General features: G+C 39.8%; 2 protein-coding genes across 2 annotated transcripts in view; both read left to right on the top strand.

The window, feature by feature from the left end:
* LOC124502292 (LIM zinc-binding domain-containing Nebulette) overlaps nucleotides 1-24244 on the top strand; it is a 360748-nt gene that overhangs the window by 240931 nt on the left and 95573 nt on the right. The window lies entirely within an intron of this gene.
* LOC124501166 (nebulette) overlaps nucleotides 9544-24244 on the top strand; it is a 74923-nt gene continuing 60222 nt past the window's right edge. Inside the window, exons 1-4 of the mRNA XM_047065157.1 lie at nucleotides 9544-9617; nucleotides 12653-12724; nucleotides 19443-19547; nucleotides 21183-21293. Coding sequence (XP_046921113.1) covers nucleotides 12686-12724; nucleotides 19443-19547; nucleotides 21183-21293 — 255 coding nt within the window. The 5' untranslated portion in view covers nucleotides 9544-9617; nucleotides 12653-12685. The remainder of the gene's footprint in view (nucleotides 9618-12652; nucleotides 12725-19442; nucleotides 19548-21182; nucleotides 21294-24244) is intronic.

Below are 24244 nucleotides of genomic sequence, written 5' to 3'. Positions count from 1 at the left end.
ACCATTGCAATTAGTGCTGCAATGAACATGAGGGTGCAGATATCTTTCTGAGTTGGTGTTTTGTTTTGTTTTTTCAGATAAATACCCAGAAGTGGAACTGCTGGGTCATATGGTGTTTCTATTTTTATTTTTTTGAGGAAACTCCATACTGTTTAAACTGTTATGCATTGAATTGCATTAAAGAAAAACTCGTCAAATCTTTTTGGGTATCAAGGCAGTTAGGTAGAAAGGGGAGACTCTATTTAAATACAGTAAAATCTGCCTCTTACATTACTTTTCATCCCATTTCCTTCATTTGTGTGTACAGTATCTGATATGCATTTGAATTATCTTTAAGAGTAACACAAACACAGACTTTATGATTTTAGTATATGGTCATCAGTAGAGAAAAACGGCTGCTCTGATAAATTTGAAATGTTATTTCTTAGCACGATTTCATCAGCACACAGATATGGGACAGAATAGCACTGGGGCATAACTGTGTATCTTGAAATGCCTGTTTTAAAATTTGGAAGATTAGTCTCTCAGGTCTACTGGCAAACTTTGGTCCACTCACTGTGAGATACAGGCTTTTTATTGTTGTTACTCACAGTGCTTCATGTTTCTGGCTCATGTCAGCTCATCTGAGTCAGTTGTGTTCCTTCCGTGTCCTTCCTTCCTTCCTTCCTTTCTTCCTTCCTTCCTTCCTTCCTTCCTCCCCCTGGGAGAGATGGTTGTTAAATATTTTTCCAGCTTACTACTGCTTATAAATGTATCGTTATTGAATAACAATCAGGAAAGCTTATCAAATTAGGTTCTTGCCAGGTCAAGAGTGCTCCTAACGCTTTCATTATTACGTGCTTTACCATTGCTTCTGACTCCTGGGAAGTCTTGTTTTTGCCACAGGAACCCAGTTGTCCCCACACCACAAGTACTCTTCCTGTCAGCCATGACACTGTCATCAATGACAATTACTTTGAAGTTGGAAATTGAAAAAGAGGATAGAAAATAATAATAATATCACTCGCAGAAAGAAATAAGTCATTGAATGTTCTCCTGTTCCCTGTTTCCATAGATTTTACACAGATTGAAGCGATACGGACCTGGGTTGATATCTCTTAGTGTGAGAACTTGGGCAAATTATCTCTCGGGGTCCCAGTGGCTCATCTGTGAAATGGATGGTGTGAGAATTAAATGGGATTTTATAGGTGAAGCCCACAGTCATAGTGCTTGGCATCCTGTGACACACACAATGCTTTTGTGCCCTCTCCTAGTACCCAGCAGGCGGAGTTCCTACGAGTTCTTGACTTCTAAGAGTTCTTGACTGAGGGATGACACAAGTAAAATTTAAGTCCTTGGATATCACTTTATGTAACAGCATTTTTGATTCAAAGCACTTCATTGCATTTGGATATTATCGAAGATCCTAGCAGTTACAAAATATCCATTTTGCTGGTTCCATGGGTCCTTTGTAGAACAGAGGTGAGAGATACTATGTTTCCTCTCACTGCTCAAGGGCTTTTCTGTTGAGAATTTGAAATTTTAAAGTTTTTAATAGAAAAAAATCTCATTTCAGTGAGACACTTTGGTTCTTTAAATGATCCATCAGGCCTCTTTAGCAAAGGATCATTGTAACATTGCTTCATAACAATGGCTTAGGTAACTAAGCCAAGCTGGTAAACAGTTGCTGGTATATTTTAAATTAGGTTCTAGGATGGGGCGCCTGAGTGGTGCAGTCGGTTAAGCATCCGACTTCAGCCAGGTCACGATCTCTCGGTCTGTGAGTTCGAGCCCCGCGTCAGGCTCTGGGCTGATGGCTCGGAGCCTGGAGCCTGTTTCGGATTCTGTGTCTCCCTCTCTCTCTGCCCCTCCCCCGTTCATGCTCTGTCTCTCTCTGTCCCAAAAATAAATAAACGTTGAAAAAAAAAATTAAAAGAAAAAAATAAATTAGGTTCTAGGAGTTAAAAATGGGAGGACCAGTGGAAGATACTTCACTATCTGGACTTTTTTTTTTTTTTTTTTGTATTTAAGTAGAGAAAGAAAGAGTCAATATCTATTATTCACTCATATAATTATCTATTTATTAGAGAGATAATTAAAGAGTGACTATTTATCCTGAAAACTGCTGGGACCTTAAATATGTCATTCTCATTAATGAAACAAGATAGCATTTTGAAAATACACCTTCGGTGAAGTTAATTAAAACATCATTTAAAGAGTTAATTCATTATTTAGAAGAACCGTTGAAACCTTTAATACAATACATTCCCATACAGAGGACTCTGACTTAAGTAGGTCTGGAAACGAAATTAGATTGCAGTTTTTATTGCTTATTAGGATTCTGAAACCCTCCTCTTAAGAAGTTTAATGTTAAATGTATTTTTTTTCACATTTAAGGTATATACAATTAAAATGAAAAACATAGCGAATGGTTTACAATTTTTATAACATTACAGTACAGCTCATCTGAATTGGGATGAACTGCAAATATGAGATGAAAATACACTGGATTTCAAAGACTTTGTATAAAAAAATGTAAAATACCCCAGTACTTTTTATATTGATTACATGCTGAAATGAATATCATCTGGATATATTGAGTGAAATCACATATATCATTAAAAGTAACTTATGTTTCTTTTTTAATGTGGCAACCAAAATACTTAAAATTGCATATGGAGCTCACATTATAGGTCTCCTAGATGGAGCTGCTCCAGCGAATAATTTCTGATATAGTTAAAACATCATAGATAGACATTGCCCAAAGGATGCCACTTTAGGGGCAAATCAAAAGTATGCCAAGCATATTGGGGTTCGGAAGGAAAATTTCCCACACACGATTTGAGGGAAAAAAAAGGATGGAGAAAATCACCTACAGATATAGTGTATAAAATAGGATAGAAAATTTGGGCTCCTGGGTGGCTCAGTTGGTTAAACATCTGACTTTGGCTCAGGTCACGATCTCGCGATTCATGAGTTTGAGTCCCACGTCTGGCTCTGTGCTGACAGCTCAGAGCCTGGAGCCTGCTTTGGATTCTGTGTCTCCCTCTCTCTCTGCTCCGTCCCCACTCGTGCTCTGTCTCTCTCTCTCTCTCTCAAAAATAAATAAACATTAAAAAAAATAGGATAGAAAATTGATATCTATAAATTATTTGCACATTGGTAAAAATTCTTTAAAACATGCTGCTTTGTTGAAAATGTAGGTTTTATAAGCCCAAAGCATTTTTCATAGTCCAAGAAAATTCATATTTTTAACTGAACATACCAGTGAATATTGACTGTCATATGTACATTCAGTACTTGGAATAACCTCGGGACGCAATGCTTACTACGGAGCATGCCACAAAGTAGATATTCAAATATTTGATGAAGGAATATATGATTGAAATAGGAGAGATGGGTAGGGATTTTTATTGGTTTTGTTCATTGATTATTTGAAGAGATTAAAATAGTGCCTGGCCTGCAGAATGCACACAAAATTATGGGTGAAGTAAATGAATGAAGACACACACACACATATTAAACAATAAGAGAAAGTAGTAAGAAATCACCCCAGTTAATGTTAAACTAGTTCTCGCTCTTCAAAGGGTACCAGTTGTTTCCAAACATCACTATATAGCTGTTTTAGTTATACATTTACTGGGGCGCCTGGGTGGCTCAGTCGGTTAAGTGTCCGACTTCGGCTCAGGTCATGATCTCGTGGTTCACGAGTTCGAGCCCCGCATCGGGCTCTGTGCTGACAGCTCAGAGCCTGGAGCCTGCTTCAGATTCTGTGTCTCCCTCTCTCTGACCCTCCCCCGTTCATGCTCTGTCTCTCTCTGTCTCAAAAGTAAATAAACGTTAAAAAAAAATTAATTATACATTTACTTTAATTATGATTCTACTTTGATATTATATTTTGCATCATACATGAAGAAACTCCGTGGAAACAGTTGGAATAAGATGCAGGAATTAATGCTTCACAAGTTCTGAACTTGTGAGAATCACTTGTGTTGTTTTCCCTGGCTTAAAACTAGGATGAAATCACGATTTCACGATAAAACAAAGCCTTAGTGAATGTAGGTACGGTAATTGGATACTTAAGGTTTAAGTAGAAACATTGGTATGACTTGCTTAGGAAAAAGGAAGAAAAAGAGGTGCATTCCAATAATAAACTTGAAATTGTGGAGATGTGGAAATATGGAGCACCTGGGTGGCTGAGTCGGTTAAACGTCTGACTCTTGATTTTGTCTCAGGCCGTGATCTCACGGTTCGTGAGACTGAGTCCCATGTCAGGCTCTGTGCTGAGCAGGGAGACTGCTTGGGTTGTCTCTCACCCTCCCTCTCTCTCTGCCCCTCCCCTCCTCATGGTCTCTCTCTCTCTCTCTCTCTCTCTCTCTCTCTCAAAATAAATAAATAAACATTAAAAAAAGAAATGTGGAAGTATGAAATTTGTATTATAAACACCTTTAACATAAATTCCATTTAATTGGGGGTGTATATAACACAAATATATTTCCCTTAATATTTTTCTTCATTAAACTAGTAAACCTGGGAGAGATTTCTTCACTATGAATTTTCGTAAATTCCAGATACACAGAATATTTCAATTGACTCACGGTAAAATGAAGGGGTAGAAATTAAATTTGAGGCATATGAAGGGACTAGAGTGGCTGTGAAGGTGCTGTTTCTGCTGTTAATTGACCAGGAACTGTGTTCTTTGTAAACGGTTCATGCTTCAAACTGGTTTAAGCTTCTTGTGTTAAGATAAGTGATTTCCGCTTCTTGTGTTAAGATAAGTGATTTCCGCCCAGGGTCTCTCCCCTGAGGTCTCCTGTTCCTACCCTCAGCTCTTCCCACTGTATTCTCCAGTGACATTGAACTTTTGGTTCCTTCAACTCTTGTCTCTGGGTCTTTGCAAATGCTCTTTGGATACATTCCCTAAACCCCATCACTTTGCCTAATTCTGGCTTAAATATCCTCCCTAAGGAGGGATCTGTCCATTCCTTGGCTTCTACTAAATCTCCTTGTTATGATCTCATGTAACTCCCCTACTCCCCTTTTAGGAACATTATTCCACTATCTCCAAAAGGGCCAAATTGTCTAGTTTTGCGTGTGTTTATGTAAATTATTGTTCTGTTGGCTGTTTTTTAATCTACAACCCCAAAGCCTTCCCCTTTATTCCTAGGATTTAAGGATTTCCTTATTATTTCCACATTGTAATGCATGATTTCCCCCCTGAAAACATGACAAAAACAGCTTTTCTCCATAAACGACTAGGAAATCATTTACTTTACTGTGTTTTCATAAATCGTGTTCCTGCTTCGGACATGTTATAAATTAATTGGTAGAACATCTATCTCCGAAGAGTTAAAGAATTGCCAACAGTGATCCAACCCCACACTCTCTCTCTGGCTCTTGATATGGTGTTGACAGCCAAGCAAAGAGCTTCTTCAATAAATCCACTCTCATATTCAAGTTTTTCCAGATGTGAGAAATAATTAAGACTTTGCATTTATTGAAGCCTTGTATGCTTTTCAAGAGGGAACTAGCAGCTGTGGTGAATTAACTCTACTCTAGTGCATATGCATGGTGTGTGTGTGTGTGTGTGTGGTGTGAATGTACATATATACAAGTACACATGTGGCATTTGCCAATAGTCGAGCGAGATCAGACCTCAAAACAAAACAAAACAAAAAGCTAATTTCAATAAACACCCAAAATTGTTACAGCTATATTTCACAATTGAGAGAAGGGCTTTAGCCAATCAGCAGTATACCTTCTCCCTTTCTAGTTTTGCAAATGTTAAAAGAAAGCAACGAGGATGATTAAATCATTTGCATCTGTTAAAGGATATATATTTTTTTTAAATGGTGAAATCATGATTCTCATGAAACGTAAGATGAACACATTTAAGAGATTTTAACTCATTGATTAATGAGGGCATCAGCAAGAGGGTAAGACTGGGTCAAAGGTACATTTGAAGAATGCACAAATACGAGTAATACAGGGATGCTGAAATGAATTTACAAATAAATGCAAAAAGGCTCTATTGACAAGGCGATAATCAATTGCTTTTCCCCAGGACACAATTAATTTGCATTTGCATGGATAAAGCATCATTAGCATTGTTATCGGTTTTTAACATTTTATGCTGCTGTAAAGCAGTTCAAAGACAGAGAAAGGCCAAATTAGCCAGAAGGTAACACTAGATAACACAGGAGGTAATTTGTGTGAGTGTGTGCCACTTCCCAAGTCTTTCACAATTTTTCCTGACACAGCTCACACCAAATTCTAGGAAAGAGATACTTTTGGGGACAGGCAAGGTATTTATGTGGGACTCTTTGGTTCCGGTCACAAGCCACACAGGGGCCACTCACACCTCGAGCTTCTCTCAGCGGGAAGGCTTGTGCAAGTGATCGCATGATTAGCTAGATTCACTGTGGTTCATACTGAACTAATGTCTCAAGGAAGCAGTGAATTAAACCAAAGTCCTTCAGTTCACGGGATGCTTGTGTTAATGTCGACTCTGAATGAGAATAGCCCGGCCCCGTTCCCAGTCAATACGTTTAGAAGAATAGATAACTTTTGATTTTTGGCATTCCAACTACACCCAGCCCGGACATTGTGCAAAAATGGTTTGCAGCTTCCTGTTTTCCTCCTCCTCCAATACGAGTGTAGATACATAGCTCTCATTTGTGAGTAGCCTATTTGTGAAAGCAGGAATATGAATCCAAAAAAGCCGACTCTATTAAATCTTATTTTAATGGCGTAATTAGTAACGGTGACAGTTATTCAGGTTGCTTTGTGTTCTTTTGATTTCTAATTAACAAACAGTAATGAAATGGCCATTAAAAAGGAGAAGATGGTCTTAATGAATGTAAATTGTAAAAATAGAGTGGGCTAATGTTAAAACAGAGCTCTTCTCTTTTTGTAAAGAAGACAAATTGCCCAAGAGAGTTTACATGTCTTTTAAAAATTTTTTTAAATGTTTTTATTTACTTTTGAGAGAGACAGAGAGAGACAGAGCGAGTGGGGGAGGGGCAGAGAGAGAGGGAGGGACAGAATCTGAAGGAAGCTCCAGGCTCTGAACTGTCAGCACCGACTCGACTTGGGACTTGAACTCTTGAGCTGTGAGATCATGACCTGAGCTGAAGTCAGACGCTTACCTGACTGAGCCACCTTGGTGCCCAGAGAATTTACATTTCTTGTATGAAGAGACGATTTCAGACCCTCGTCTTTTAGTAAAGTTCTCTTCTGGACAGATGCCAAACAATGAGGAAATATGCGAGGCAAATGCGAAGTGACCAGGGATTCCGCCGAGAAGCAAGAACCTTCTGGGGGGATAGTCATAAAAACAAAACAAAACGAAACAAAACAGAAAACCCAGGCAACCGAAAATGAGTATCTAATGGACTGCGAACACAGGCGGACAAGTCAGATGAACCAATCCCTCTCTGACCGAACCATTCAGGGAGAATATTTTGTAATAAGACATGTTGAATTAATTCTTAAAGCGGAAAAATTCAGTTGATCTCTGTAAGTTTTCCTCCACTCAGAACTGCACCTCCATTTTAATTATGACGGATTTTCATTTGCAAGCCCCACTCATCACCGTGTTGGCGAAAAGCACGTGTCCTATCACTATAAAGAAAAGAGGAAAAAGTGAACTAAGGATGAAACGTTTGTCACATTCTGGGAGATCCTTATTGCATGTGACCAGGATACTGATAGCAGTCAAAGCACTGCATGGCCGGTGATGAAACACAAGAGTCTCCTTGGTCAGGGGCTCTGTCCCCAGAGACCTGAATCACCCATGGGACTTGGAAGTTGCCATGGAAACACATTTGCTTGCATCAAACTCTAACCAGATTCAGGACTTCTGTATTGTACCATGCAAGTTAGCTCGTATCTTTAGGCTGTGAGGCTGGACGATGCCCCTCTGGCCTTTAAAAACATATTGATGTGATAGAGTCTTACCCTTTCAAACGAGAAGACCCTTTCGTACCGAGTGCTTTTCCTGCAGCTGTGTGCCTTTGTTGGATAGTTGACAAATCTTGTGTTTGTAAGGGGCTTTGCTATTTTTAAACTGCTTTGCTTTTGTGAACTTCTGGCAATTTGGTTTTTCGCGTTAACTATGGAGAATTAGGGTGGAGAGGGATTAAAAAATTTGCCTTAGAGGGTGTGGGAGAGCCAGACCTGGGGAAGTAGAGGGCCTTGCCAGAGACAGTGTGATCCCCACATTGCTCTCATTCTGTATCAGGGCATGGAGAGAGCACTAACGTAAAAGGTAGGCAACGTAAATGAAGTACACGATAAGTAAAAGGGATTAGCGGTGTTTCAGACACTCCCTTCTTGGGGTGTCCCAAGGTGAAAACATATATTAAAACACAACATTTAACTTGGTTGAAAAAAAAGAAAAAGAGGACAATAGGGAATTTTGAAACATGATAGCTATCTATGAAGAACTTCCTTCTTATTCCCCAAGTCACGTTTGGGAGCTATTGACAACAGAGCTTTGCTGTGATAAAGTGCAAGGCTTTATTTAAAAAAAAAATTATTAAAATTTTTTTTTTAATGTTTACTCTTAGAGAGAGAGGTAGGGAGAGACATGGAGCGTGAGCAGGTTGGCGGGGGGGGGGGGGGCAGAGAGACAGAGCAGTGAGTGATCAGGGAAGGGGCAGAGAGAGGGAGACACAGAATCTGAAGCAGGCTCCAGGCTCCGAGCTGTCAGCACAGAGCCTGACGCAGGGCTCTGTCTCATGAACTGCGAGATCATGACCTGAGCCGAAGTCGGTTTCTTGACTTGTTGAGCCACCCAGGTGCTTAAAATGTTTTAAAGAAAACTACATGAATTTTATATTATAGTTACAGGTGAAAGGGAAAAAAAAGATACATGCAATCAACAGGAATAATGTATGTTGCATGCCAAAGAATCCATTGAGGAGGGAGGTCATCTAGCATGTTATAAATAATAGTTTTTTTTTTTTTTTAATTTCCTGCCTTATCTTAGCACAGAGAATGCTTTACTCATCATTGCATCCCTAGCACCAAGCACAGTGCCTGGCATGGCAGCCCTTAGTTGAATGAAAGAACAAAGCTCCAGTGAGTTCTGGTCCCGGTGTTCCATTGAATACCTCTGTGAATGAGACAGATAATTAATTTCTCTTGATCTTCATTTTGTCCTCTGTAAAAGAGCGAGCTTTTTGGGGCGCCTGGGTGGCTCAGTCGGTTGAGCATCCGACTTCGGCTCAGGTCATGATCTCACAGTCTGTGAGTTCGAGCCCCATATCGAGCTCTGTGCTGATGGCTCAGAGCCTGGAGCCTGCTTCGGATTCTGTGTCTCCTTCTCTCTCTGCCCCTTCCCTGCTCATGCTCTGTCTCTCTCTGTCTCAAAAATAAATAAAAACATTAAGAAAAAAAAAATAGCGAGCTTTTAGTAACATTGATTTCTTCAGGATCCCTGTGGCTTTAAAATTCTGACTCTAAAATCTCAAATGGAAAATTTGTGTTTACATTGCATATGGTGTTTGGTTTTGCTTTCAAAACTTCTGTGCGTAATCTCAACAAATTATTTTCTTCCAGCACAGCGGAGAGTCAATAAGAACTTATTACACGATGGGAAATGAGAAAATAGCAGCCGCTGAAGTCCACTGAAGGTAATTTGCGTGGGGAATGGATGTCACTGTGAACAACACAAGTCATCTTAAGTAGCTCTGGCAGGATGTTCTCCCTACACTTCTAGAAGTTTGTTAGCAAAGCTCATAGAAATTGCTCTTCCCCTTTTCCAAATAAAGATAATGTAATAGATCTTCTATGGAATATTAGAACAGTCTTTTGGCAGAAGACTTGAGAGAAACAGAGTTCACACATTCTGCTCCTTTACGGAACAAATCTAACACACAGAGAATTTCCTTGTCGAATTCTCTACACAGCCATGTTTAAAATAACAGAGTTGTTATTTTAAAAGTAAAGGTTTCCAAATTCATCGGTCCTGGGGGACTTCTTTTTGGCATTTTGCTAGTAAGCAGGATATGTGATGCCATTAACTTAGCCTGTATCTAAAAATCATTTCAGGGTACGCCTGGGTGGCTCAATCGGTTAAGCGTCCGACTCTTGATTTCAGCTCAGGTCATGATCTCACAGTTTGTGAGTTCGATCCCCGCATCAGACTCTGTGCTGACAGCTTGGAGCCTGCTTGGGATTCGGTCTCCTTCCCTCTTGCCACGCCCCCCCCCCCAACTTGCTTTCTGCTTCTTTCCCAAAAATAAATAAAAATAAAATTAAAAAACCAATTTGTGAAAAGACAAACAACTATTCTAGAATACAACATTTTTGTTTTTTCAGAGTAGGATAATGTTTCCCTAAGAAATACTTCACAGAAGAATGTTAGTTTTCTGGAGCTTGGGCATCATTAAAAAATAAGTAGGTAGGTAAGTAGGTAGATTAGATTAGATTAGATTAGATGAATAGGATTTCATGTTTCAGAAATGCTGGATTAAGGAGAGCTAAATAGTGTTTTTCGTTGTGGGTCTTCTTGGGAGTTTCTGATTTGTCATTATGCCATGTGGATCTCCAAGTGATAGGGGTAGAAATTAGAATACAGGTTTTTCCAAGCACATTTGTGTAAGAAAACCCCTTTCTTCTCCAGAGTATTTTGTGGAACTTTAGCCTCGTGGAAGACAATTCGAGGAATAATCTATACATGATGGCTGTTTAGGATATATTTCATGTCAGAATTTTTAGTTTAGGTAAAGCAATTTCTTGAAGAAAATTGAAAACTAGATATGATATCAAGAGAAAATAGCATTATACTTGGCTACTTAGAATAATATATTTTGAATTAAGTTGTATTTTATAATTGATTTCATTATACACCCTGAGTTTTTTTTTTTTTTATGTCCAACACTGTTATGTTATGGTTTTGTGAAACTTAATTTACCCTAGAATTTGAATAATCAAAATGATAAATTATGAGTTGTATAGAGCCTTAGGATTGCCTAAATTGACAATAAAGATTTTTTTTGAGAAATATATATATATATTTTTTTTCAACGTTTTTATTTATTTTTGGGACAGAGAGAGACAGAGCATGAACGGGGGAGGGGCAGAGAGAGAGGGAGACACAGAATCCGAAACAGGCTCCAGGCTCCGAGCCGTCAGCCCAGAGCCTGACGCGGGGCTCGAACTCGCGGACCGCGAGATCGTGACCTGGTTGAAGTCGGACGCTTAACCGACTGCGCCACCCAGGCGCCCCGAGAAATATATTTTTAATTATATAATTGATGACACCACATTATAAATACCATTATAATTTATTTTTTCCAAACTTTTCCAAGCATTGAGGAATATATAAATTGTGAATATTTAAAAAGGAATATATTGGGGCGCCTGGGTGGCGCAGTCGGTTAAGCGTTCGACTTCAGCCAGGTCACGATCTCGCGGTCCGCGAGTTCGAGCCCCGCGTCGGGCTCTGGGCTGACCGCTCAGAGCCTGGAGCCTGTTTCCGATTCTGTGTCTCCCTCTCTCTCTGCCCCTCCCCCATTCATGCTCTGTCTCTCTCTGTCCCAAAAATAAATGAACGTTGAAAAAAAAAATTTAAAAAGGAATATATTGAGGAATATATAAAAAGTGAATATTTTATAATATAAAAACTGGTGAATTTGTAAAAATTGACACAATGGGCTGAATTGGAGGAGCACGATTATTATGTTTTTGAAACAATGATGTTTCTAGAATTCTTAAATGATATATCAACCCATGTTAACTGCGACTTCTCATGTTTAATGATGTTTACAATTAAAATAATACAATAGCAATATAAGATTAACGGTCATAATTAACTCAGAATAGATTCTTTGAAGTGGTTCAAAGGGCTTTTCATAATAAATTACTAGCCTTTAATCAGCTAATTTAAAGCTAGTACTTTTTAGAGTGTGAGAAGTATGTGTTTGTCTCATAAAAAATTAACTTAGGTTAATGAAATGAGTTTGAATGATCCAGATTCACTATACCAAACGAGAGCTATGTCTGATATTCCAGTGAAAGCTTTATTTAGATGGAGTCGAGAAATCTTCGAGATAACAGGCTTTTGACTGTGCTATCTGGAGTGTTATAGCTGAGTCGTGTTCCCAGAAAAAGATCGTTAAGTCTCTTTCAAACTATTGTATGAATGCATTAAATTGGCGAAATAGAAATAAATGGTCTCTTTCGGATTCCTTTCCAAGTTTAAAGAATGTTGACTTTAAAAGGTTACAAAGCCGAATTTTGCCTGTTAAAGTGGTATTTCCACTTGGGAGGCTGGCCCTGGCCGACCTCCGCAATCCTGTTCTATCCACTCACATGCGTTTGTGATAAGGAGAGTGAAGTGTAAGCTAAATTGGGACGAGGCCTGGGCAAGGACATTTCTGCCTGAACACCGGAGACTCCAAGGTCTCAAGGGTGCTGAAGTACAGAAAAAGGGGCTGTCCTAGTGAATTAGAAAAACAAAACAAAACAAAGCACCTCTAGATGTAAAAAGTAAAAATGGGGGTCCCTGTATTTGAGGATGTAAACGATGAAGCTGAAGAGGAAAAAACAGGGGAAGAAGAAAATGAAGACACGGTGAGTAGGAAGGCATCTGCCGAGGAAGGGTATTTGTTCCTCAAAGTTGATCGTTAGAAAAAATGTCTCCTTTCCTTGTTTTTCTGGACAGGTATTCTTTAAGCCTGTGATTGAAGACCTCAGCATGGAATTGGCCAAAAAATGCACCAAACTCATTAGTGACGTAAGTGGCTTAAGTAATTTTTGTCTTCCTTTGCGCTGTGTGTATGGCACTATTATGTCACAGAATCATCGAGTTGGGGACAAAACATTGAAGTCCTCTGTTAAAACACAATTGTTTTTCAGATCATAGAAACTAAGTCCAGAAGTTTTCGCTGATTCCTTCAAGGTCACCTGTTCAGAGAATTTCTGTAGGGAGCAGGTGTCTGTGTTCCTAATCCAGAATGCTGTCCCTTATGAATTTCATTGTCACTCTGGCATGAAATCATAAAGCATTGAATTTCAGAGCACTTTCCTTGTGCGAACCCCAAAGCCTTCTTAGTTTGTACGGTGGTGTAATTTGTTTCGGGAGGATCTCTGTCTAAATGAATGGAGGTTTAGAAAACATTTTGGGGACTTTTTGAGGGCTTTGATAAATGCAATAGTTTTCTAAACTATTTCCAAACCAGGAAAACAAACCATATATATACTTGTATGTACATAGTGTGCATTTACAATTTTGGATTTATGGATTACCGAGCGGCATGTTAAGAACCGTGAACTAGATGATGATGGTATGAGTAAAAAGAAGCATTTTTCTTGTGACTCTTTTCATTAACTGAGATCAGCTTCTATTATATCTCCAGGGAATCTTAGGATTGTAGAATTATTTAACACACACGTGATTATGTATTGGCAAACCGGTAAATATGGAAGCTAGAATTCTAGAAGCCCAAGGAAAAAGGGTTGCTCACCAGGGAAGAGCATTTAGATCCTCATTAAAACGATTGTCAACTATTTGCTAGTACAGAGGTGAATAGGTGCCTGGGGCTGTAGAGAAGCGAGCCCAATACTGGCCATTTCCGAGCCCAATACTGGCCATTTCCGTGGTAGTGAATGAGCAAAGTGATCAGAATATTTGCAAATGTTTGTTTCAAAGGCGGTCAATCCAGGGAAGTGGGGTAGTGTGCCGGCAGGGTCTGGGCTGACTGGGCTCAGTTCCTCAAGGACACCATCTATTACGGTACGATTAGGTCATGGTAACGCGTCTGAAATGTTTAGTGAACTGTCTGGAACATTGTATGCACTCAAGAGATGTTAGCTGTTATTAACTCCTGAGTCTGTAAATTTATGTCTATATCCATTCTGTCCCATTTTAGATATAACTCTGACTCCCTGTGGTTGGTCAGAAAGGGCCAGAGGATGGTGGGAATCATACGACTTCCATATATTTGACGTGTAATGTAATTGGATTTTAAATGGAGTATTTCTTTGTGCTATTACTTAATAGTCCTAAGCTACTGTGTGTGAAAGTTCCTCGTAAACCGTAAGAATGATAAAATGATGACAACAACGAATCCATCAGCCTAGTTAAGATTTACTGAGTGATAGACACAGCGGCGTCTGACGTAGATTCCATCGTTTTTCTCACTTTTGAGGTGAAGAAACGAAGGCTCAGAGAGGTTCATGTCTTGCTGGGTCACACAGTTAAGCAGCGGGGACAAGGAGTAAACACAAAGCCCTTTGGGCCTTAGCTACTCTGCTGTGCTTTCTCTCACTGTGGATTTCCGTGCAAAGTTTATCTTAGTTTTACTCTTATTTATTACTCTAGTATTGCTGATAGTAATGCTACCACTGAAAACCCTAAGTTCCAGAACTCTGGAAACAGTACATCTTCCAGCATTGTTATGTTTTTTATTAAAACAGAATTGTGGATGAGCTAAATTATATAAACCGTTGGCACGGAAGTGGCAACTTCAGTTAGCAGGTGATTTTATTGGAGTTATTTTGGATGAGATAATTTCTTAGTGACTCTTTATTTATTTATTTTTGTTTTTAAAATTCTTTTTTAATGTTATTTATTTTTGAAGGAGAGAGAAGCAGAGCATGAGTGGGGCAGGAGCAGGGAGAGAGGGAGACACAGAATCCGAAGCAGGCTCCAGGCTCTGAGCTGTCGGCACGGAGCCCGACGCAGGGCTCGAACTCACGGACCGTGAGATCATGACCTGACTGAAGTTGGACGCTTAACCAACTAAGCCACCCAGGCGCCCCTATTTATTTATTTATTTATTTATTTATTTATTTATTTATAATTTTATTTTATTTTATTTTATTTATCCCTATTTATTTTTTTAAAGTTCATTTATTTGAGAAAGACAGAGACAGTGTGAGTGGGGGAGGGGCATCCCAAGCAGCCTCCTGAGCACTGTCAGCACAGAGCCCCACACAGGGGCTCGAACTCACGAAACCACAAGATCATGACCTGAGCCAAAACCAAGAGTCAGACGCCTCACTGACTGAGCCACCCAGGTGCCCCATTTTTCAGTGACTTTTAAACCAACCTGATGGTGAGGGGCATGGCTTTTATCATTTTGCAAAAGCCATAGCCATGGTATTTCACTTCCATGCAGGAGAAATCAAACACGTGGCTGTAATTTTTGTATATCATAGATCTGTGCGGCATAGCAGAATATCTTTATTACTTACATATTTAGATCATAGACTGTGGCCTAATTTATATCTGTGTACATGTTCACATTTTGTTTCAAAATAGAATTCTGTGTGTCTTAAGATACTGGCTTAATTTTTGGAATTTATATATTTACCAAGGAATCATCTGAACAGTTACTTCTTTTTTTTTTTTTTTTTCTATTTATTTTTACTTTTGAGAGGTGGGGAGGGGCAGAGAGAGAGGGAGACACAGAATCCAAATCAGGCTCCAGGCTCCAAGCTGTCAGCATAGAGCCCGGTGCGGGGCTCGAACTCACAAACTGCGAGATCACGACCTGAGCCGAAGTCTGACGCTTAACTGACTGAGCCACCCGGGTGCTCCTACTTCTTTTGCTTCTGAAACAAAAATGAAAAGAGGAGTTCGGACAATCATTTTTGAAAAACACATTTTAATGTACACTTTCTGGACCAAGCAAAAGTTCTAGTTTTTAGAAGTTTGGTTAAAAAGTAAGGTATATTACGAAACAGCCACTTCATTCACTGTGTGAATAAAGTGTGAGGCCGTTTTTCAGTTTGGTTTTTGGTTCCACCTAGTTTCTGCCTTTCACTTGCCCTGCTCATATTGTACAGTTTCCCTCTATGGAACTCACTTCCCAATCTTAAAGACACCTGGTCCTCTGAGGCCACCTCTTTTATTTTTCTGTTAACTATGTAATGCTTTTTATTTCTCCAGATATTCCCTCTCTCATTCTCTCTCTCTAGGCCTGTTAGTCAACGATCCAATGAATTCTTTGAATACGTCAAACCTGTCAAACCTGGCTATTGAGCCGTCAGAATCATTGATCTAGTGGCCTTTTGTGAGGTGGTCATAAAAAAATACTAGGTTAAAGGGGATGTTTTGGTACCTTTCTTGCAAATTAGGCAGCAAGAGTTTCTGCTGAGCGAGCGCAGCCACATCTGCACAGAGCCTGTGACTCAGTGTTTTGGTTCAAACCTTCCGAGGGTGTTCACTTGCATGGCAGCAGAAAGAACATTTTCCAGGCAACTGAGCGTTGTTTGTTGTGGGTAAATCCTTCCAGCGCTGAAAACACTAGATTCCGTGGCTACCCCTCCAGAGAGAGCCCCGACTGTGTGAAGAGAGTCTGGGACGGCAGATTTGCTTATGAGTGCCCCCCACCCCCCCTACCTCACAGTGATGGGGCCACAGTTCTTTCTTCCAGGGTTTGCTGCATTTAGCCAGTATGGTTCCATTTGAGAAAAGACTTTGTCTGTACTTTTGGTTGAGCGCCTTAACAAGGAGATATCCTCGGACATTTCTACATTTGTCACCCACGTTCAGCCATTAGCTAACCTCATACCAACAGACTGGGCTAAGTGAACAGATTTAACTCTAATTGTAGTTGAGACATGGCAGGATTCCTGGGCATGGTCAGAGCAGAAGCTAAATACTTGGGGTATCTTATTGATGATTAAGTCATCAACTTTTCCCACCTTTCCCCCCCTCAATTAGAAAGGAACTTGGATGGGGGCGCCTGAGTGCTTCAGTCGGTTGAGCATCCGACTCTTGACTGTGGCTCAGGTCATGGTCCCAGGGCTGTGGGATTGAGCCCTGCAGAAGGCTCATCACTGAACATGGAGTCTGCTTGGCATTCTCTCTCTCTCCCTCTGCTTTTGCCCCCTGCTCACTCTCTCTTCCTAAAATGAATTTAAAAAACCGGAAAGTAACTTGCACAGGATCTCGGTTATGAGTGCAAGATGGCCACGAGTAATAGGCAAACCCTAGCACAGAGGCTTAACAAATAGGTGCGGTTTTTTATTTTCACATAATGACACCTGGAGGTAAGGGTCCAGTCTTGGTACAGTGGATGTTGTCAGTCTCTCAGGTTCCTTTCCCTCTGCTTTGTCATCATTAGTTTGACGACCTTCTGATGACACCACTGCTGTTGCATCCCTGTGACGGGGGAAGGAAGAAAGTAGACGAGCAAAATGTCAAGGGATTGTGCCAGGAGGTCTCTCCCCTTTATTCCAGAGACACCAGGGACACTGCTGGGAAGACTTCTACAAATGTCCCCTGGCCAGAGCTGGGCACCGGGGGAGGCCGCTCACTTGCCAAGGGGAGGGGGCAAAACATGGCTGGTTTAGAGCAATTCATCCTGACACTCAGACAGGGGCCTGGCTACTCTCATAAATACATTTGAGTTCTGTTATTGGGACAGAAAGGGGTCGCATAGGCAATCTAGCCAATAAATGGGGCCATGGCCATATTAGGAAGTAGCTGTCGACTCAATGATTTTATTTCCCCTAGGATTTTGTGTCCCTTCTAGGTGTGGTTCCCTTTCATCTAGCTTTTTCCATGATCCCGGTATAGGAAGGCTAACAATACGTGACATTCTTTAGATAAAACTTTAAGTCATTTGCTTCTTGTCACCCATGTTGTAAAATTCACTACAAGTACAATATGAGTGTCCATAAGCAAATCATACGTGTCCGTGTGTGTGTGTGTGTGTGTGTGTGTGTGTGTGTATCTTTTCAATAAAGACCAAAGAAAGGAACGGGGATCCCACTTAAGACTGAACCATTTGCCTGCACAGCGAAGGAAGGAAGCACTTCACCCTTATCCTGTGCGCTTGTCCTGAACATTCTGCTCAGGTCAGAGCTTATCGGGAGGCCCGTAGCCATAGTGCATACCACTGCAGTGAAGAATGTGGTGGCAAAAGATAAAAATAATGAGCCAAACTTAAGCCTAATGATAGGTTCTTTTCTCTCACACTTAATTATATAACGGGGCTACTTTTTTTTTTTTCTCCTTATGATCAAAATAGCCTACTATTTATCATACTGCCATTAACGGTTTAATTACTGGTGGCTGAGGAGGGTGATTTGCAGAGACCTAAAATTATGGCTAATCTCTGAGAAGAAAAAAGGTAATTTAGTGCTCAGATAAGATAAATATGTTCCAATGTTGATTTCAGGAACAAAGCAAATGTTTAATGCGGTAGGCGTCTGATACCTGAGTCGCAGCTGTGAGACACGGTATTTTGAAATAACTTTACTTAGTATGTTCATATCTGGTCGTACCCCAGGTCAAATTACGTCCCTCACATCAGGTTGACATGTGGTAAAATCTCTAGGTAATGCTAATGTGCAAGCAGTGTTAGTCGTGTCCTTGAGGAACCAGGTAGGTATTCAACTGAACTTCACTTTTAGGTTCTAATTAGGGAGACCATGTAATGTATCATCCGACCTGGGACATGTTTTTCAGCCAAAGCGTTTACAGTGTTGGGTAGCCAAACATGACTTTATTACAGGGTGATGCAACTTGTAGCAAATTACCTTCATCCTCTCAACTAGTCATAAATTTTGCCTCGCCAGTTTTCAGATTGGGTGGCAACTGGTGTGACAGGGTGGACAGGGCCTTGTCCACAGATCCTGACTTCTTTTCAGCTCATGTGTTCATGCAGGGTCTACCTGCAGAGTGACAATTCTGGCCCCTCCTTAAGGGGAAAGGACTGACTCATTTTACTGCGGGGGGTGAGAGCACAGATGCGCGTGCTCAGCTCAGCCTCTCTGGCCTTTGTCTCGGGCACCTGCCTGCCCGTGGCATTCTGGAGTGGTCTCCTACACCAGGTGGCAAGCTTTCAGGGCTCCGTCTGCTCCTGTCGGGGGAGGGGAGGCAGCTGGGGAGGCCTGTGGGTGCTCATAAATTCGGTAAGTTTGATTTGAGCAGAATTAATCAGTAAAGGAAGCTCATTGTGGCCACAGTTTGAGCCCCTTCCTCTAATCCAGCACGGAATGATGCTAACGGGAACCTCCACTTCTTTGGCTTCTGCCGCTCCTTCTTAATTGGTTACATCCCTCCCGATGGCTACTTGTTCTAAGCCTAGAGGTAGGCAGCTAGGTTTCTGTTTGATTGTAGGCTTAACCGTGTCGTCAGGGGCTTGAAAGTAACGATAAGCTAGGACACCTGTCGAACGAAAGAGGAGTGTATGGTAATAGGCTGAGCAAGCCGGGCAGACAGGACCCACGGTCAACGGGAGTCCACCAACGTGACCCTTGATGATAACGGATGCTTACTTAAGCAACAGTCTTTCTGTCCTGTGTCTCATCACCCTTGCAGGTCTGTGTTAGATACCTGTGTATGTGATTTGGCTGGTGTCGAGCATTATTCCTCATTTGAGTATTTCCTTCAGAAAACGGGCTTTCTCAAGTAATTCTCATTCTCCTGTTCAAAAAAGGACCATTCAAATGGTTTTTCCTCTTTCTTGTCTTATGTCAGTTATTCTCTCTTTTAGATTCATTATAAAGAAGAATATAAAAAGTCTAAGGACAAGTGTACATTTGTGCCTGACACGCCCATGCTAAACCACGTAAAAAACATTGGTGCTTTTATTTCTGAGGTAAGGCACCCAAACTTTCAGAATGGCTTGCATTTTCATTTCCTGTTTGTGTAGATAAAAGTCTATGCGTTAAAATTAGAGAACAATAGTTTTGAGAGCACCACTGAATGTTGGCAATATCTATATAATCATGTAATTCTACACACAATGTCAATTAACTCTAAGGTTGACATATTTTATTATATATGTCTCTATTTTGACTCCAGCTGTTTCATACGTATGTAGGATTACTCTTGAAAAGAAAGATTTTATTCAATAGGTAGAAAGTCCTGGAAAAATTGTTTTAGAAGTTCCATTATTTTATTTCCGGAGAGGTGTATTAGATATAAATTGTTGAATATCATTTTGAAAATCAGTAAAATTTACCAGCTGATTCTATACAATGTAGTATCTTTGGTAAGTAATTTTAAATCAATTTCAACCATTTTTGAGTAGGATCAGTTCAACAGAGACACTTACGAAATCACAGAGTGAGAAATGCACTCCATTCATTTTCCAGCTGAAAAATCATATAGTCTCTTTCTGAGAGCATTTCAAGCTACAGTTTATTCTGCATTATAAAGTGCACTATTAACAATGATATCTGTGAGAAGGCATTTCTGTAGTCTGTGACTAGATCACTTAGAAAAGATAAATGTGAAACGAGGATGAGTGAAATCGTATTGTAATTGACTGACCTCTAGTGTTTCGTCAGCTATGTTGGAAAAAGATCAACATGATGTTCTTGGGATTATTTTCCCTCACGTGAAAACATTTTGCGAACTGGCAAATTTTCTTTTATTAAACACCCAATTCCAAAGAGTCGTGAGAACACGAGGTTTACACCTTGTCTACGCTTGATAAACCCACGCTCAAATCTAGCCCCGAGTGGGAGCTATAGAGTGTGGAGAAACGTGGTTTTGTTTGTTTGTGTTAGCTGTTATTTCTCCGGTGCGGAGACTCTCTTGATGTCTTCAATTCCTGATGGATTCTTTTTCCTGAAGGAGTTAACTGCAGAGCAAGGAAAAAAGGAAAAAAAAAAAAAAAGGAAGTGGACAATCTGTTGTGTTACTTTGAACCTAATCTTCCTGAGGGAGACGGTGAATGAAATGAGTCTTTCTTTTTATGAGTAATGAATGTTTGGGATCACTTAGAGATGGTGCAGATTGGAGGTGGGAAGGCACAGAAACAGCACCCTCACTGCCCCCCCCCATCTCTGCTGCAGTTGTGGTAGAAGGAGGTTAAAAACATTTGAATAAAGGAACACTGTGCATTCGGGTTCTAGACAGTACACTCTAACAACTTGTGTTTTCTGGAATAGCTCACTTGTCTCATTTTTCTCATGTTTTTCTTTGCTGATCAAACATTTGAAACTCTCAATATATACAAACAGATTTACTTTTAGAAATGTGCACGGGTTTAAATAGAAAAATAGTCATTATTTCCTTGAGCGTCTCATTTAAAGCTTTTTCCGCGATACATTGGATTTATCTCTGTTCGGAATATGTTCTTCAGCCTAGTATCTAAGGTTCAAATGGTCTTCGGGTTTTTAAATTAATTCTGTTTCTGAAGAAAGTGGCCTTTTATTCTCTTTCAATATTCACAGTGAAAAAAAAAAGTAATACTTATTTTTTTTCCCTTTTTCCCCCTCTGTAGGCAAAATACAAAGGCGCCATTAAGAAGAATCTTTCCAATTCTCTGTATAGGCAGATGCCAGCCACAATTGATAGTGTCTTTGCAAGAGAAGTTACCCAGCTTCAGAGTGAGGTGTGGTTTTCCTAAATTGTTATAATTATATATATATAAAATTGTATATATTTATTATATATATTTATTATGTTTATAATTATATATAATTTATTATATATAATTATATATATTAATCATAGACATATATGAATTTAACTTAATATAATTAGTATCTTAAAATATATTAATATTTAAAATATTTAAAATGTATATTTAAATATATTTAGCAAAAAGTTTGTTTATCTTGGGTCTCACATACTGAATGAAAATTAGAAGCTGCTCATTGATGTGCTGTCAGGAGTCACTGGTGGAGTCACAGAACATGAAAAGGACAGGCAAATTTGTCATCACCCGATGCTGTTTTTCCTAATCCCAGTCACAACTCTTAATAGAGCAAAGTTTGATCTAATTAGGACAGCTTACTTAGGTTGAAATCTTAGAGCAAATATTAAAGGGTTAATGGTTAAATTCAGAATCCACAGGCCTGTGCTTCCTCAGTTAGGCAAGTGGTTCCTAAATTTCCTTTTCCGTGGATTACGGTTTCCGTGTAGAGTACCTCAGCTGGAAGTGGCCATTTCAGTGGTTGCACGGTGCAGGGGAAATTAAAGACTGTCATCCTATAAACCCATTTTGAATCCCCCTTTTGTACATCAAGACATAAGGAATATGTAATGCATTTCATTTGTTGTATTTCTTAAAATAGAACTTCAAAATAGAGTATTTCACCCCTCTCTCACCCACTTACTGTTTCGTTTTCTTCATAGCGCAGTTTGTTTGTTTTTTTAATGTTTTAACTTCATTAATCTGTTCCTGGTTCCCTAAGTGACATGAGAGCAGGGACCTCACATGTCTTGTTCTCTGTTCTACCCCCGAGCTTAGAATATTCCTTGGCAGACAGGGGGATATTCAGTAAATACTTGTAAAATGGATTTTGTTGAACTTGTTGATTCCTTTGGTAAGGAAATGTTGCCTTTTACATAGTTCATACGTAAACTTTACGCTACATTTTAGGTTAAAAATAATCGTGAACACATAGATGTGCTTACTGTGTGTCCGGGGCCGTTCTCTGCATTTGACATATATTTGCATCACATAATCCCCATAACCGTACTCTGTGAGAGAGTCTCACTTCGGAGATGTGGAACCTGAAACAGAGGAGCTAAGGAACTTACCTGAGACCACACAGCCAATAAATGGCAAAGGCAGCGCATGAATGTGGATCCAGGGTCTGGGCTGTTAACCACACACTGTTATCACCTCTTTTTGCCACTGTTTTTCGTATTCAAAAAGTTTACTTCTTCCTTCGGAATCTTTTTAAAGTAGAGGAGAATTTAAAAATAGTCTGAAAATAAAGTGCTCTTGAAAACGACTGAACATCGTTATCTTTTGCAGAACGTTTCTAAGTACCTGATTATTACAAATTTAAATGTCTGCTGTGTACTCAGCTTAGCAGTAAGCGCACCTCAGCTGCACAACACGAGGCTAAAAATGTATGATATCAGGGTTTGGCATGGCTGACCATGACTAATGTGCCCCCTTTTTTTCCTTGCCAACATCTGATCACCTACCCACTTACCGATAATACAGACTATTCTGTAAAGCAAATCAGTACACTTGATATGTGACAAACAACAGTTATACAAGAGAGGAAGAATATTCTTTTTCAAAAAAATTATGTTTGTTTTTGAGAGAGAAAGGCAGGGTGCAAGTGGAGAGGGGCAGAGAGAGGAAGACACAGAATCTGAAGCAGGCTCCAGGCTCTGAGCTGTCAGCACAGAGCCCGACGCGGGGCTCGGGCACACGAACCACGAGATCATGACCTGAGCCGAAGTCGGACGCTTAACCGACTGAGCGCCCCAGGAATATTCTATTCTTAGTTTTATACTTGGGAAGGTAACATTGTCAGATATTTACATCTGACTACATCTGATATTTACATCTGATATTTACATCTGATATTTCACTGCTATGAAAATGTACAACTTTTCTCACCTTGTTATGGCAGAAACAGAGCTATAGTACATAAACACATGCAACATAGAGCTTAACGTGAAAGATAATCCATAGTGTATATTGTAGAATCTTTTTTTTCCCTCCAGAATAAGTTGTCACTTACATTGTTAACATGTGTTATATGCATAGCACATGTTATAGAGAGTGTGCACCCTGGGAAAGACATGTATGTGCCCCCAGCACTGCCCACTATTGTAATTAATCACTGAACTTGTGAGGAAGAAAAACCCTGGATTCTGGATAAAGCATCTATTTCAATGGAATAATGTAATGTAATAACCTGTCAGTGTGATGTAATCACATTTCTTGAGATTTGTGTAAATCAGTTTCATTGTTGTTAAAATTAAAGTTCTCAGTGCTTACCGGGTAATAAGACTGGCAAGAAAGTAAAACTATTTGACAGTGTCTGAAAAAATTAAACAACTAACCTTTTACTGTGTCCAGATAGTATCGGATTTGTGGTAGGCTAAATTAGAGTATTAGACAGATTCTGGAAGTTCATGGTGTTCTGGGTTCTAATGAAAAGTTTCCTTAAACTTAGGACACTGGATCAAAATATTATGTTAAAATCAATTTGCCGACATTGTCAGATGCTTTCATTCAAACTAGAATAAGGTGAGATTAGCTAGATTAATGCTCCTGATAGAAAACGACTAAGAGGAAGAAATACCTTTAAAAAAAAGAGAGAAAGATGTAGAGGGTTTTGGATGCCATTTTATTAGATATCCTCCCCACCCACCCCTTACAAATTTTATGAATGAAGACCACAAAGAAAGTTTCTGGAAATGCATGGACCATGCCATGGAATGGTGAGATCCTTCTCACCAGGGCTTTTTCACGCAGAGGCTCAATAATCTCTTATCACAGGAGTAATACAGTCTACTCAGGTGTCTGAACTCAGGAGATATTTGACAGCCTACATTTTATCTGTAGTGGCTACAGGGTCCTGTCTCAGG

This window comes from Lynx rufus, unplaced genomic scaffold (assembly GCF_022079265.1).
Source record: "Lynx rufus isolate CCGP_SWC_20201006 ecotype Redwood Valley unplaced genomic scaffold, mLynRuf1.p SCAF_7, whole genome shotgun sequence".
Classification (NCBI taxonomy): Eukaryota; Metazoa; Chordata; class Mammalia; order Carnivora; family Felidae; genus Lynx; species Lynx rufus.
Note: the sequence above shows the minus strand (reverse complement) of the source record. Positions and strands in the feature narration are given on the sequence as shown.